At 43.6% G+C, this 17,051-nt stretch overlaps 1 protein-coding gene across 1 annotated transcript in view; it reads left to right on the top strand.

Moving 5' to 3' along the window:
• Positions 1 to 1,527: 1,527 nt before the first annotated feature.
• Positions 1,528 to 17,051, top strand: part of gcna (germ cell nuclear acidic peptidase) — a gene marked incomplete at its 3' end in the record, with an annotated part of 38,222 nt that continues 22,698 nt past the window's right edge. The window contains exons 1-8 of the mRNA XM_084332289.1: positions 1,528 to 1,637; positions 9,105 to 9,297; positions 9,395 to 9,467; positions 10,515 to 10,564; positions 10,950 to 11,016; positions 11,816 to 11,898; positions 12,181 to 12,633; positions 12,737 to 12,911. Coding sequence (XP_084188415.1) covers positions 1,548 to 1,637; positions 9,105 to 9,297; positions 9,395 to 9,467; positions 10,515 to 10,564; positions 10,950 to 11,016; positions 11,816 to 11,898; positions 12,181 to 12,633; positions 12,737 to 12,911 — 1,184 coding nt within the window. The 5' untranslated portion in view covers positions 1,528 to 1,547. The remainder of the gene's footprint in view (positions 1,638 to 9,104; positions 9,298 to 9,394; positions 9,468 to 10,514; positions 10,565 to 10,949; positions 11,017 to 11,815; positions 11,899 to 12,180; positions 12,634 to 12,736; positions 12,912 to 17,051) is intronic.

The raw sequence follows: 17,051 nt of genomic DNA, 5'->3' as shown, positions 1-17,051 counted from the left end.
TAACTGTGGTGGGAAGTTCGTTCCACCATTGTGGGGCAAGGACTGAGAAAGGGCAGGTTCTCCTTGATGACCCTCCCGGAGCTCGGATAGGAGTAGGTCTGAGGCGGCCAGAAGATGCAGAGCGTAGGGATCTTGAGGGTGTGTAGTTAGAGACCATTGACCGGAGGTAGGCGGGAGCCGTTCCCTTTGCCGCCCGATATGCCAGGTCGAGGGCCTTGAAGCGGATTCCTGAGAATCAATCACCTGCGCTGTGATTGATTGAATGAAAATTGTATTAACAGATTGCAGAATGGGTACAAGAATTAAGAATTTCCCCAAATGTTGGCGTGTTAGATAGAAACTCCATTTGCTGTTGAAGTGATGGCCTAAAGGTTAGAGAAGAGAGGGCTTGTAACCACTGGTCACTTGTCCCATCCCCCAGACCAGTTGGGAAATCTGGGTGGGAAAGTGAACGAATGTCTCAATACCAACCACTGATGTGCCCTCAAGCAAGGCACTTACATTTTTACATTTACATTTAGTAATTTAGCTGATGGTTTTATCCAAAGCGAGTTACACGTTCTGTAACAAGTCCGCAGGAAGGGTACAACTCTGGCAGCTAAGGGTCAGTAAGATTGTTTGTCCAACAGTACGAAGGTTAGTAGTTTTTTACCCCACTTAACCTCCTCAACTGCTCCAGTGGAGCTGCTCAGTGGCCAACAGTGACTGTGGTTGTAGTGGGCAGCTCCCATGTGTGAATGTGTGTGTACTGTGAGTATGTGCAAAGCAGGGTGTTGCTGAAAAAGACATTGGCTCAGTGATCAAACCCAGAATATATAAATAAATATGTAAATATATAAATATAAATATAGATGTATATATAAGTCCAGTGAACAGCAGACACTACTCACATTCTTTCTGTTACAATATTTTAAAAGCACAACTTCTCCACGGCTTAGCAAAAAAAAATCACTATGGATTGAAAATGGGGGACCCTGATGTAAACAAGACAAACGTCTTTCTCTGGGCTGCATCCCCAGCCGTACTGTAGTGTACCCATTCTGCAATCTGTTAAATAAAGTTTTCATTCATTCAAATACTCGATGCTCTGGTGGTTCACACTCCGGAGCAGCAGGGGGCGGTAATGCACCTTTAAGTTCAATGCCAACCGCCCTTAAAAAAAACAAGAAGGATTTTCCGGTCTCTGTTTCTCCCATTGGTTACTGACCATTTCCGTGTTAAAGTTTGAATGTGCAAGGTACTAACAGGCTACTTGTCGTCGCTATTCACACAGTATTGTGTCCATTTATTTCTCACATGTAAAGGATTATTACTGTTCATTTCTCAAGTAACATATTGGTTGTATTGCGGTCCATACTTGTAAGCCAACCTTAATCCAGATCTCCACTCAGTTAATTTCGCTAATGCTAAACTAGATAGCTGAATGAATGAATGAATTTGTAAAGGACAACAATAGGACATGTCCACGCATGTTGATGTCTGGCTGCTTGTGGCTTGACACGCAATTTGTCCTCACATTTCAGAGGGAGCAGAGCCCAGAGAGCACTATGGACGATGACACTCACAATTTGTTTAGAAGAGTTGCCGACAGAATGGGTTGGACAAAGAAGGGTGGATTGGACACAGCCGAGGAAAAGGTGTGTATTGAATTGAAAATGGGGGACCCTTATGTAAACAAGACGAAAGTCTTTCTCTGGTCTGCATCCCCTTAACAATTGTGTGTATTGAGCTGTACTGTATTGTACCCATTCTGCAATCTGTTAATAAAGTTTTCAATCAATCAATCAATCAATACCTTAAAGACTCAATCAGTGAACAAATTATGCAATTATGCCACATCAATGTGGAACGCCCTACCCAAAGCTGTAAAGGAATGTGAATCCCTACCCACATTCAAAACCGCTCTTAAAGAGCACCTAGGGGAGGCTGCAATTCGAAACTGGCCACCGTAAATGTCCAAACCCCCCCTAATAGACAGTCTCCACTCTCCTCCCCACCGCATGTATATATTCTCTCTCCACCGTATGTATATCTCTCTCCCACCCACCCACCCCCTCCTAATGTAGTCTCCTCCCCATCATATGTATATACTCTCTGTCAGGATCTATGGGTAACAGTACTGTATATTTGCATATTGTATATGTCACAAATGTAACGGTACTACTATATACCTGTATGTCATGTATGTCCCTATGCCATAAATGTCATGATGTCATATATGTTGTGTATGTCATAAATGTCACTATGAATTGAAAATGGGGGACCCTGATGTAAACAAGACAAAAGTCTTTCTCTGGTCTGCATCCCCTTAACAATTGTGTGTATTGAGCCATACTGTATTGTACCCATTCTGCAATCTGTTAAATAAAGTTTTCATTCATTCATTCATTCGCTGGTCTCATGTCAAACGCTAGCTGGGACCAGAAACCCCACCACCAGGAATAAGAATGGAGACATGTTTTTATTTCCTAGTTTACAACAGGTTGTAATTGTATTCTCTGTATTTTGTGGCTGACTAAAAAGTGTGTTCATTGTCAACACTGGAGTAAAACGGTACATTAATACTGATTTGCAATTGGTCAAGAACATTGCAAATAACCATATTTTCCACCTACAGATGAAACTGGGGGAGCATTATGCCTACGTCAGCCCCTTGACTTGTTTACTACCACAACACTTGATTCAGCTTTTTAAATACTTTGGTTACAATATAACTTTCCCAAAATAGGCAGAGCCCACAACAATGGCTATACTAGGGGTGGCTAAGTGGCGCAGTGGGCAAGGCGCTCGCCAGTCGCCACTAACGCAGGATATTCTGGGTTCGAGCCCAGCTCTCGGCGTTGCTACCAGCTTGGCTGGTCGTTCATACTAACACAATTGGCAGTGTTAGGGGTGGGAAAGCTGGTGGGTGGGGATTGGACGTTGTGGACAGCGACTCCTACAGGTCGGTTGGTGCGCCTGTACAGCAGAATCAGGAAGTAACGGGGGCAGTGTGAGCCTCCCACGCGTTACTCCTCGCCACTGAGAGATCGCGCTGTACAGGTGAAAAGATGTGACGGCTAGGGATGGGTACCGTTCACATTTGAACCGATACGGTACCGGTACCTGTGAATAGATACCGGTACAAAAACTGTACCCTTTTTCGGTATTTATATGAATGTTTATTTTTATAACCTTACATTGAAACAGCATTAGGAATATTGATTGGATTTAGATAAAGTCATTGAACCGTATTATTTGTCTTAATAGAACATTCTAGAACATTCGCGATGTCACCGTATGATGTGATAGTGGGGCGGCTTTTGCTCAGGGGTAGAGCGGGTCGTCTAATGATCGAAGGATTGGTGGTTTGAATCCCACTCAAGCCCATGTCCATCCCATTGCCGTTGTGTCCTTGGGCAAGGCACTTTAACCTACTTGCCTCGTATGAATGTGTATGCATGTGAATGAATGTTGGTGGTGGTCGGAGGGGCCGTAGGCGATGATTATTCATTACCACCGGTATGACTGTGTATGAACGAATAATGGACTCTGTAAGCGCTCTGGGGTCACTGGGGTGTCATGAAGAGCGCTATATAAATCCAATCCATTATTATTATTATAACATTCTAGAGCATTCGGGATGTCACAGTATGATTGATGTCATAATCAAACATTCTAGAACATTTGTGTATATCTATATATATTCAACAATTCTCTTTAGAAATGGCAGGTCTACAATGGAATCAGTAGCTGTTCTAGACCAGGACATTAGACAGGCTTTTGACAATAAGGAAGTAGTGATAAGTGTATTTTTGGATATTGAGAAGGCGTATGACTCTTTGTGGAAAGAGGGGCTGCTTTTGAAATTGTATGACCTAGGAGTTAGAGGGAGATTGTTTAATTGGATAAAGGATTTTCTATTAGACAGGACGATCCAAGTTAGGGCTGGGCGATATGACGATATTATATAAATATCGGGTACAGTTCATTAACGATACACTTTTTCAACGTATCGTGGATATCGTGATGTTTTGCCCAAGAGGATTGTGTCGCGTCAATCTGTCCACACGTTACTCGTTCATATCTCAGCCTGTGCTGAGATATGCCCATTCCGCGGTCTGTTAATAAAGTTTTCAATCAGACAGATGTATGGAAAGGCTTTTATTATAACATTCGTTGTAGTAAAATCATTATGCCTCATTTAGTCATCCTGTGAAGCACTGGTCTCCTACTAGTCGGTCGCGGGGAGCTAATGTAAGTAGCTTTGTTGATGTCAGCACACCGGACATTCAGGAAGTCAAAAACTAATAACGCTTGCCGATTGGTGCTAAGAACAGCAGGGCGGGTGCAAGCGGTGTGACGTCATTGGCAGACTCGACTGTCAATCAAAATGATTATGTTTCCGTCAGAATGATGAATGAAAACTGTATTAAAAGGTTGCAGAATGGGTACAATACAGTACAGGAGGATGAAGACCAGAAAAAGACTTTCGGCTTTTTTACATAAGGGTCCTCCATTTTCAATTCATCAAAACATTTAGAGACATACATATATACAGTAGTTTCATAAAAATGCTAAAATGCTATTTATTGATTGATTGATTTAAAACTTTAACATATTGCAGAATGGGTACAGTACAGCTCAATACATACAATTGTTAAGGGGATGCAGACCAGAGAAAGACTTTAGTCTTGTTTACATCAGGGTCCCCCATTTTCAATTCATCATATTTCATATCTAAATCATATATCTCATATGCAATATATAATCTAATAATCTAAATCTAATATAAAAATGCTAAATGCATGGGTATTTTATTTTGTCTTTAATGTTAGCTTGCAAACTCAAATACTGTCTTGGTAAGCCTCATAATGAATTGTTTGGGGTAAAAAAGAAAAACATCGTGATGTGTATCGTGTATCGCCGAAAGGTCAGAAAATATTGTGATATCATATTTAGGCCATATCGCCCAGCCCTAATCCAAGTACGTGTGGGGGGGCAAACCTCAAAAACTGTAAAAATAGAAAATGGCACCCCGCAAGGAAGCGTGATTAGTCCGGTCCTCTTCGATGTGATGATTAATGACATTTTTGGGCAAATTGGAAAAGGATATGGGTTGTCTTTATTTGCGGACGATGGGGCCATATGGAAAAGAGGGAAGAATGTTGAGTATTGTTTAAAGCAGGTACAAAGAGCTCTGGGGGATGTAGAGGAATGGGGAGACAAGTGGGGTTTTAAAATATCCGCCTCTAAGTCTAATTATATGATTTTTGGTTTTAGAAAGAGGGTGCCTAGGGGAAGGCTGGTTATGTATGGATCTCCCTTAGAGAGAGTAAAGGTGTTTAAATTTTTGGGAGTTTGGTTCGACGAAAGACTGAATTGGGCTGTTCATATAGAGAAAACCCTGGCAAAGTGTGAAAGAATAGTGAATGTGCTGAGAAGTTTGGCTGGGAGTGGGTGGGGAGCGGATAGAGAGACCACGTGCATGATATACCAGGCGATGATCAGGTCAACAATTGATTATGGTTGTTATGTGTACGGCTCTGCGGCCAAGTCTAATTTGCGAAAGCTGGATGTGCTTCAGTGCAAGGCTCTGAGAATCTGCTGTGGAGCTTTTAAGACCACCCCAGCTTCAGCACTATTGGTGGAAATGGGGGAGTTGCCCCTAAACCTGAGGAGAGTAAAGTTAGGGCTACAGTACTGGGCAAAATTGAGTGGGACAAGTCTGTCCTTCCCAGCTAGGTGTTTACTTTCAGGAGATGGGGATAAGTATAAACCTTTTTTGGCCAGTATTGATCAGTGGGCCAGGAAGTTGAGATTGCATCAGGGGGGAGTGGCGGAGCACACTCGGTGGCTATCAGTGCCATTTTGGCTAGTGCCTGATCGAGTCATTGAACTTAGGTTCTTGAAGGAGGAGGATAAGGGCGAGATTGTGGAAGAAATAGAGAGGTTCCTTCTGGAATCAGGGGCTCTGGAGGTGTACACTGATGGCTCTGTGGATCCTGAAAGTGGGAGGGCAGGATTTGGGTGGTGGGTGCCTCGGTTAGGGATCGGTAAGGGACAAAGAATATCCGATGGCAGCTCAGTATTTGTGACAGAGTTGCTTGCCATCCTCTGGGCATTGTGGTGGGTGGAGGAAGTGGGACCAAGCCAGGTGATTATATGCTCTGACTCGGCTGCTGCACTGATGGCTCTGAGTGCAGGTGGGTCTAAAGCTCGCCCTGATCTCATTCAGGAAATAATGTTGGTTTTATATAGGATTGCGAAGGCAGGCTGGTCAGTGGAGTTTTGTTGGGTCCCGGGGCACGCTGGGATTGCGGGGAATGAGATGGCTGACTCCCTTGCCAAACAGAGCCTGGGAAGGGAGGAAGAGATAGGCATTTCAGTGGGAAGAGTAGAACTCAGAGATAAGATAAAGAAAGGAGTTGAGGCTGAGTGGCAGGATGAGTGGGAAAGGGGGACCAAGGGAAGGCACTATTTCTCTCTGCAGCCTCGGGTCAAGATCAAGGTGGAGGGATATGGGTCAAGGAGTGATAGGGTGAAGATGTGTAGACTGAGGCTGGGACACTGTGGGTTGAACAGTAGCTTGTGCATTGTGGGCAAACATCCAGATGGGGTGTGTGAATGTGGAGAGACTGAAACTGTCGGGCATGTCTTCCTAAAATGTGAAAGGTATAGGAAAGAGAGGGAAATCTTTTATAAAAGTCTGGTAGAGCTGGGAGTCTCTTCCTTCTCTCTTAAATCATTCTTTGGCATGGATAATGAGAACCACCAGTTGATCACAGAGGCAGTGCTGACATTTCTGCATGCTTCAGAGTTGTACCAGAGGATATAGCGTTAGTGTATGTATTAGTATTGGACAGGCAAGAGGAGCAGAGAAGAAGGAGAAAGTGTGAGTTGAAGAGGCCTAAAGATGGCACACCACTAGTGTAGTATAAGAACTGAGGAGGGAAGAAATACGCCAAGAAAGAAGAAGAAGAAGAAGAAGAGATCATCAAAAGAAGTGCGGAGGGCAGTAATACGCCACGATGCGTCTACTCTGCCGGAAATTCAAAAGAAGAAGAAGAAGAGCTCATTGTGCATCTTTAAACAGTGCTGAGCAGTACTCAACAGATAGACTAAACAACATAGATTGAAGCCTGCATTTCTCAACCAAGGTACCTTGCCTACCGTTTTGCTGTGGAAAGAGCCGGCAAGTTGATTTACGGCTTTCAGGTGAGGAGGAATTTTCATGTGTCGAGTCGGCTGTGATTTTGGAGACTGGGAAAATACAGTTTTCTTACCTTGTAGTAGTGACGTGAATATTTAGGAAAATAGCTTTAGCATCACTTAGCGGCTGTGGACCTTATTTTTCTTTATCAACGAACGTACTACTCACGAGTAAGCGACTTTAACCAGTTGAGTGGAACGTCGGCCCTGATACGTATATTGTACGTTGACATGAAAAGAAAAAAGGTAAACAATTTTTTTTAACACTTTCAGTGCCGGCCGTGTTTTCCTTTTTACCCTGTTGAATGCCACCATCCACGGCCAATGTTAACGTTAATATCGCCTAATCTATGTTTTAAATTATGGCTATGTGTCTAATCTGCCCGTCGCTTATCAAAGACTCATTTTCCAGTCAACATTGGCAAGGCAGATTGTATTTTTATCGCTTCATTTCCGTTTGATAGCATTTTGAAAATCACCCGTTTTCCGGGGAAAAACAACCCAGATAATCGCCTTTTACTGGAATATTCCAGAACGTTGTTATTTGTCTGCCTATTTATGAATCGTTTTCAAATAAACGCTAGATGATCGATAGTATATGTGTGCGCACGCACGCTCGTGCCGTGCGCTGATAATCGCTGCTCTTATTTCCTCATGGCTTTTACAGTCAAAACAGCCATATCACATATCACATAAACGCTTATATATCCGTGAAAACGAGTCTGATTATCCTAACACTGATAACATAGATTCCTTACCTGAGGTCAGATGGTATCCAAATGGTTTATTCCAATTTCCGATCGCCATTCGAAAAAATCGATAAATGTATTGATCCATCGTGTGTACACTATAACCCATATTCGCCGTGGCTCAGAGGCTCCAGAATGAACTCTGGTAGACCCCGGCTGCATCAGTGAGAAGTAAAATGTGGAGTCAGAAATCCGTTCTCCCATTCACTTTCATTGAGTCCATTCCAAAAGGGTGATTTACCATCTGGGAGACGATAGGGGGCGCTTTATTCACATCTGAGCGCCGGCGGTCCCTGGATCTCCAACGGTAGGCTCGCGTGATGCAATATGATTTCAGATCGCTAATAATAATAATAAAAAAAAAAAAAAGAGAATACTCGTGACCGTGGCATTCAACGGTCGGGGCGTAAACCAGAGAAAAGCCGTGAGTGGCACTCAAAGTGTTAAAGTGCAAAAAAAAATTTAATCTTCTTTTTTTATTACGGTATCTCACGTGAATCGATACTCGGTAGTACCGACGTGTTTCGGTACGTATCTTTTAAAAGTACTGAATTCGGTACCCATCCCTAGTGACGGCTGCCTCCTCGTGTACCGGAGGGGACACGGGATGCAAGGCTTCGTCCTCACTGCAGCCGACCAGTGGGAGGCATAGTCTAGCAACGTTCGAGACAGGGGAGGGGAGAATTGAAGGGAGAATTGGCGAGGCGAAATTGGGATGGGAGAAAAATAGAAAATAAGGAGAAAAAGTGGATACAAAAAAATAAAAGAAGATCCACCAACAATAAAACAATGGGTAGGAATAGTAGAGGAGATACAGGATATGGAGAGGATAACTCACATGCTGAGGCTACAAGAAGAAAAATTTGGGGAAAGATGGGGAAAATGGGAGGACTATAAGGGGAACGAGAACGACATCACAGAGGAAGAAACAAATACAACACAAGAAGGCGAAGGATAAAGGAGGAAAGAAATTCAAGGGGGGGTCATTGAACCCATGTCACACTTTTTTGTTTTAGTCTTATCATTTATGTTGAATGTTTGTTGGAATATATTATTATTTTTGTCTGTCAACTGTACTGTAAATTGTGAAAAATGTGAATAAAATGTGAGTTAAAAAAAAAATGGCTATACTAATAATTACATCATTGATACCGTCTGTTGCAGCTGGTGAAGGATATCGGCAAGCCCCGCCATCCTGCCACAAGCAGTCCTGGACTCAGGGAAGCTGTGGACCTCCATTCCCCTGTTCCACTACTGTTTGACAGTGAGGAGGACCCAGAGAAGGAGAACCACTTCTCCACTCACGGCTACAGGAACACGCCCTCGAACGAGTCCTCTGATGACAACTTTGACCAGTGTAAGAAGTGAGGGTGGAAGACTGTTGGTAGCCATGTTTAAATGCAGTCATTTGTATGTGACTTGAGATTGAGTGCTATGTGTGTTTTCCACCTCAGTTCTGGTAGATATGGCTACACCCAAAGCAAAAGCAGCCTCGCAGAAACCCTGTCGTTCTGCAAGGAAAGTCTGGTAAGATGAGGGGAGAGTGGATTGAAATGTTTATTTTGGTATGCAAGTAGGGTTGGGTACCGTTCACATTTGAACCGATACCAGTAACAGTTCCTGGAATTCAGTACCGGTACCCAAAGGTACCCTTTTGTCAGTTCTTAACTCTATAAAAATAATTCTGTTGTAGAAAATAAGTCCAAACATCTCAATTTAAACATTGTTATTTATTTAAAACATTTAGTTATTTATTGTTGTAACACACGAATCGCATGATCATGTATTGTGTTTTTAAATGTTTAAATATCAACATTATCTGGCCATCCTCAGTAAATATGATCAAACTCCTCTGACCTCGTCTGGTCTTTCCAAAGGCCCAAGAGACGGGACGGTAATATATATATTTGTGGAAAAGGCTCCCTCTTGTCTAGTATATTACACTCCTAGCCTTTATACTAAACATCACCAAGACAGCCTCCAAAATAATTGACTCCATCTACACCTCACGCACAGTCACCCGCTCTGGTAAAATAGTCAACGATCCCTCCCACCCAGCACACCACTTATTCCAGTGCATGCCCTCAGGTCGCTACAGGTCCATTTTAACCAGACACACACGCTTCACAAAGCAGTCCGAACACTAAACACCCTGGCCCGCCCCCCTTTGCACAGACGAGCAAGCAACCGTCACTGACTGACACTGTTACATGTGACTGTCCTGTATGTATACATGTATTTATTGTGGGGATTGGGAGATGGGAGGGGGGCGTTTGATGTCTGATGTTTCATGTTGATGTCCCAGTGCTTTTAACAAACTGCACCGCAAACAATTACCACCAACCATCGTTGTGTGGCATTAAAGTATCTTGTATCTTGTATGTAAAGGTACAGACATTTGGTACCGATTGATCTAGTGTGAATTGGTACTCGGTAGTGCCGATGTAATTCGGTGAGGGTATAGCTGTGTTTTGATTACATTTCAATTTAGCTTCTCTTTCATCACAACGACAAAGTATTTTGTGAGGAAGTCTAACGTTTGGTCCGATTGTGTTTTTTTTTTATTTTTTTTAGTTCGTCTGTCCTGGTGGTGAGCTCAGACAGTGATGGCAGCTTTGAGACTTGTAAGTAGAGTACTGGGCTTTGTTGTGAATGGATCATACTATTGTGTGACTGTCAGCAGCCATGCATAAGAAGCATAAATGACAACAACAGCAACAACATACATACAAACAAAAAGAGCAATCCAGATGAGTTTAAAAGGATGAAATGGTTAAATTTGAACATTTACAAAAGTAATTTAGTTCTAACCACTGAGAAGCAGTGGGCAGCCACAGACTGACGCCAGAAAACCGACTCCAGTTGATGTGCCAGTACCTTGATTAAGGGCAACGTTAGTAGTGTAGCATGCATGTCGGAGGAAACCAGAGGAAGACCCACACAAATACGGGGTGAACATGTAAACTTGTGTGTAACTATTACTGTATTTTCTGATCTTGCACATTGTAGTCCTGAACCGAGTGAAGACACCTAAGCCCAACGCTAAGAAAGCATCACAGAGTGGCAGTGAAGACAGGTGTGTTTTGATGCATTTTATTTTTTCACACTGTGTCTGACATTGAGTGCACTTATGGGGCTTTTCCACTGCCTTGCCGTGCCATGGTGAAATCCGTGCTCCCGCTTTGTTTACCATTTTCCACTTCCTGTGCGGAGCAGCGCCAGCCCATGCTGGCTTAGCTACTACAAAACACCCTACCTGTGCTGCAACCTGACACTACAGACCTTGATTGGTCAATCGTCAGCCCATGCCGATGTTAATGGTATTTCACCGCACTACAAGCTCCGCAACGTGAAATGCGTATCATAAACTGATAAATCTTGTGATCACAACAGCGATTATGTTTTCCAGCAAATGTCTTAGTTACAATTACATACAAGTACATGCACACACAGTGTTCTGGATACTAGCTTATATCCCAGATACGGCCTTAGTCTGAGGATAAGGTATACGCATCTTCATATCCCATATTATAGTAAAGCACTAAACTGAATATTTCTACCTCAGTCTTCTTAGGTACTTGCTTAAGATATTTGCTTAAAATTATTCCTACTTGTGAGGCCAGTAATGCCCATTCAGCGCTGCAAGCCAGCTCCACATACTGTACAGTGATTGAGCGGAATCCTCGAGCTGCTTTGTGACTTTATAATTGTAAATCGGGTCATTTAAAATTCAGGGCTCACCCAGGTTATTGTGAACAGGAACTCAAATAGGGAATACTCGAGTATCCCAAACAATATCGGAAATGCATGTAAACACACCGTGATATATTTGTTGCGTCGGGTAATCCTCACATCTACCTCTGTTTTACTCTCAGCCTCAAAAACTTCATAGTGGATGTGGATAACATCTCATCTGACGATGACTTTGTTGTTGAGATGAAGAAACCTTCTTCTAAAGGTAACCAATTATCTTATCTGTGCTCTCTTGTTATATACTTAATAGAAAAGCGACACAATGAAAGGTTGTTTGTGGAGAAAGTAATTTTCCAGATAAAAGTGCCATTTGGCGGGCGCTTTTATCCAAAGCACCTTAAGTGCAGACATCTTTTAGCATGGATGCCCCCTCCTGGTGGAATCGAACCCATAACCCTGGGGGAGGGTTAGTGCCTTGCTCTATCCATCAAGCTACTGTACAGCACCACAACAGAATGACATTTTGTTCTCGTTGACTGTTTTACAGTCTCAAAGAGCACAAGACGCCCGGCGGCCCAGCCTCCGGTGAGAAAACCTCTGTCCCTCTGCGACTCTCCAGTCTTCCTCAGCGACAGCGATGATGATGATGATGATGGTATCATTGTCAAAAGCACTTGGGGGACTCGACACACCAAGCCGCAGCCACCAAAACAGGCTGGGAATGTTAAAGCCCAAGGCGGCGATCGAGAGGAGAACTCCCCCTTGCTTTCTCTCTCCTCCTCCCCTCCTCTCCCCGTCTTTCTTCTACCCCCGACACCTTCACACGCCACCTTCCTGACGCCCACACCGGCCCCTTCTAAGCGTACCTGTTCAGCGCCATCGAAGTTGCAGGACTCGGACAGCTCCGAAGAGGAGTTCCTTTCCTTACTGGAGAGGTTGAAGAAGAGAAACTGCAACCACAAAGCCAGTGTTGGCACAACCACAACCATCCATAATACAGGTAACACTCTGAATTCAACAGTGTCAGCACACCCGTCCACAATACAGGTAACACTCTGAATTCAACTGAAGCTGATGTCTGATATGATTCTCCTTGGATCCAGAGTCCGGAACGAAGCCTCCCGTGACGATACCTCCTATGAAGGGACTGAAGGGACTGAAGGCACCAGACCCCAAGCCATTGGGGACGACACCGATGCATGTGAAAACCCCAGGGCGGCCCGCGGCCTCCAAACCCAAGGTCTCCCAGACCGAGCCCAGACCTGGTCCTACCAGCAGGTACAGGGTCTGACCTCTTTCAGATCATATCAGCAGCAATGCTATTACTACTGCAAGCACATACAAAACAAGATAAGATATTTAGTGATGCGACGGCTACGTGGCGTAGTGGGCAAGGCGCTCGCCACGAATGACGGAGACGCTGGGCTTGCCTGTTCGAGCCCAGCGCTCCACATTGCTTTCAGTTTAGCTGGTCGTTCATACTAATACACATTGGCCGTATTAGGGGGTGGGAAACTGATGGGTGGGGATCGGGCGTTGTGGACAGCGACTCCTACAGGTCGGTTGGTGCGCCTGCGCAGTAGAATCAGGAAGTGTCGGGGGCAGCGTGAGCCTCCCACGCGTTACTCCTCGCCACTGAGAGATCGAGCTGCGCAGGTGAAAAGATGCGACTGCTGTTACCTCAAGTACCGGAGGGGACTTGTGCTATGTATGACTTAGTCCACATTGCAGCCGGCTTGTGGGAGGCAAGAAACAGCGTTCGTGACAGGGGAGGGTTGAATTGGATGATACGAAATTGGGATGGGAGAAACATATAGAAAATGGGAGAAAAAGTGGATAAAAAAAAAAAGATATTTAGTGATGCACCGATGTGAAAATTGTGGCCGATACCGATAACCGATATTAATATTGCTGTTCTGGCCGATACCGATATTTACCGATGTCGATATCTCTGTATAGAAAACACTTTTATGATAATCAAATAAAGCAATTTTCCAACACGCATTTTTTTTCTTCAGAAATGACAGATATTTTGGCCAAAACATGTAAAAAGATTTTTTTTTTTTTATATTGACCATATCTTGATATCAGACCGATACAGATGTGTAAATAAAACGGCCATATCGGCCGATATTTTATCGGCGGCCGGCGCCGGCCGATATATCGTGCATCACTAAAGATATTGCTTTATTGATACAATTCGAGCGTCATAACAGCATGGGGGAGGGGAGGTACAGGTATGGGCAGGGTAAAGGATGAAATAAATGTAGGCAATCAAATTAAATCTGTATATATAAATACGAGAAGAATAAACTGTATAACGATATGATTAACTCTGAAATATAAAAAATATGAGACAAATAAACTGTATATACAAGGTGCAGGTGAGGGTCTCTGTACCCTAGCATGATTTATGTCATACCTTATATTCCGTGCAGGTTTTGGAGGTTAAGAGTCGGACACACTTAGTGGTCAGACATTCCTTATAGTTCTCAAGTTCTGCAGTCGTTAGTTCTCCAGTTGTGGAGCCTGGCTGGCTGAGGCTGTTAGTGGAGTGTCAGGGCCCAGGGGGGTTTGAGTCTGTGACTGAACGTGCTCCTCATCTTGGCTAGCTCCTCATAGAGGGGGTGCGGGATAAGTCTGTGGCTGAACATGCTCCATCCATGATCCTCATCTTGGCTAGCTCCAAGGGGTTCTCCAGGATAGCGGCCAGCTTCCTTCTCATCCTCCTCTCTGCCACCACCTCTAGTTTGACCAGCTCGACCCCCACTACAGAGCTAGCCTTCCTCACCAGCTTGTTCAGTTTGTTGATGTAGCACCCCCCCCCCCCCCCCCCCCCCCCCAGCATGAAAGCAAAAAAGAGGACGCTGGCACTACAGACTGGTAAAACGACTGCAGCAGCTTATTGCACACATTGAGGGACCCGAGTCTCCTCAGGAAGAACAGTCTGCTCTCCTTTCCTGTAGAGGGCCTCTGTGTTGTGATGTAGTATAAGGAGGTAGCTTACCAATAAGGGCCTTAAAAATGAACAAATACCAGTGTTTGTTGTGCCTCTCAATCAGTGAGGACAAACCAACCTTCTCATAAAGGACACAGTGATGAGTGTCGTATCGATCATTAGTGATGAATCTGAGGGCAGAGTGATAGACACTTCAGGGATTTATGGGTTGAGGCCACATAATGAGTGTGATAATGTGCTATGATTGGCCCTGAACCCAGATTGGTGTGGTCTTAGTACAGAGTGATTTGAGAGAAAGGACTTAAGTTAATTATTCACTAAAGACTCTAGACTTTCGCTAAGCAGGGTTACTTGGAGATAGGACGGTAGGTATTTAAATCATCTCTATAACACCACCTTTATATAACGGCATCACATGGCAGATTTCCAGACACTAGATAATCTTCCTGTTGAGATAGAAAGATAAAAAATATGCATCAATTGCTCTTTAATTAAAGGAGCAGTCAAATTATCCTCACCAGTTGAGGTCCTGGGATCTGTGGATTGGAGAGTGTCTTAATACTTCATCACGTGAAAAGGGACTAAAGGGGAATTGAGCGGTGTGATCCACAGAACTCACACAATCAGTGTCTATCATCATCATTAACATTAACAGGAAGAAGTCCGATATATTCTCTATCAAACAGGTTCCCAGCAACTGAAAAGTGTTTATTAACACTTTGATCGCCGGGGTTAAATTCATAATTTACCATCCCTCGCCAGCCCTATTTAACATGGAGAAGTTCCCCTTCTTTGCAGGGCTATAACTTTTTAAATTGTATTGCTAAATTGACATTACCATGGCCCATTCAAAGTCCTATATCTATTGTTCAGGGTGTAGCAACGTTATACTTTTTCATTCACATATTCATACTAAAATACGGTCTAAAGTATAAGTATGTTTTTATCGTTTTCTGCAGCTTTCTCCAGAACGTGATTTATAGCCCTAAATGCATTATATTGATTGTATACAGTTTGATAGCAATCGGCGCGAGATAAAAAATCTCAACTGCACGTACTTCTAGAAGTTACTACATTTGATCTGATGTTGACCGGATGGGCGGGGGGTCGTTTATAATTCCGTGGGCAACGTTATATCATTCATCTAGTGTGGGTGATATGATCATTAGAGCAGTTAGTATAGAAGACATTACAAAATAACGCTGAAACTCACCGTAGCTTCCTCTCGCCGTTGGGAGATGAGCGTGGAACAGAATTATTTCTATTATGGGATGTAGAAATACCAGATCCATTTCCAGGTTGTATAATAGTATATACGTCCAAATCATGTTGTTTATCGAGTTATTGGCAACGGATCGATATCCATTGTGTCGAGCTCGAGTCCCGGGACCTATAGCGAGTGATCGGACCAAATTGAAATGAGCACCAGCTTCCACTTCCCTGTTTCTTCCCTGGGCGATCCGCCGATCGGCCACCAGATGGCGCTCTTGAACCGTTAGAGAGTTGACAGGGGCTCACCAGTACATATAATGTCTCCGGGGGAGAAATATGATTTCGATCACAGATTTTTGAAATATTGATATCAAAGACGCTGTCCAGCGTCATCGGCAGAATAAGCATGGCGGGGAATGACGTGTTCCAGCGTCAACGGCGATTAAAGTGTTAAATGCAAGAAAAATTTTGTTCTGGCTAGAAATAACACAATCGTCAACACTAATATAAGCGGGTAGTGAATTAGAGGTCTTGTTTTTCTTTAAGTTAACTGCCTTCCAAAACTTGTAATTAAATGTATTAGTACTAGTTAAAAAAAAGTTGTAATATGATTTTGACTTTCTCACAGCTGTGGTACATCTGTTTAAAGGCAAGCCAGTGTTGTGGGTCACCTGAGCGTCTAGCACGTGACCAGGCCTTATTCCGGTCATTAAGCAGAGTTGACAACTCATGCGAGAACCAGGGTGCTTTTCTATCTTTTAATTCTGAGTCTCTTGAGCAGAGCATGTTTATTGCTCAGAGAAATAGGAGTATTTGTGAAGAGGTCAAGGGTCACCTGAACATCGTCAGACTCTGCCGTGAAGAGGATGTTGCTATGCATAATATCTGGGTACTGGGACAGGATACTACAGCACAGAAAGTTAGCTGGATGATGGAAGTGGACTCTTGGTGTACTTAACCATAGACATATATAAAGGCTAGATGACTCACCTGCGCTGCTGGCCAATGGAGACCGACGTTGCCACATGACCACGCACCATCTTGCCACAGGCAGCCCGCCCACTCATCATAACATGAATGTCTACGGTGCATGTACTATTGAAATAACCATAGCATGCAACATTTTCAACCGGTTTTCAAGCGGTTTGGTTTGTTATAAACGTCAGAGATGTAGTTTATCATACACCTCACACCTCAAATATACACCATCACCATTTTTATTTTTATTAATTAATCATTATATTGAT

This window comes from Notolepis coatsorum (genome assembly GCF_963971535.1).
Source record: "Notolepis coatsorum genome assembly, chromosome: 16".
Classification (NCBI taxonomy): domain Eukaryota; kingdom Metazoa; phylum Chordata; class Actinopteri; order Aulopiformes; family Paralepididae; genus Notolepis; species Notolepis coatsorum.
This window is presented reverse-complemented; position numbering and strand designations above follow the sequence as displayed.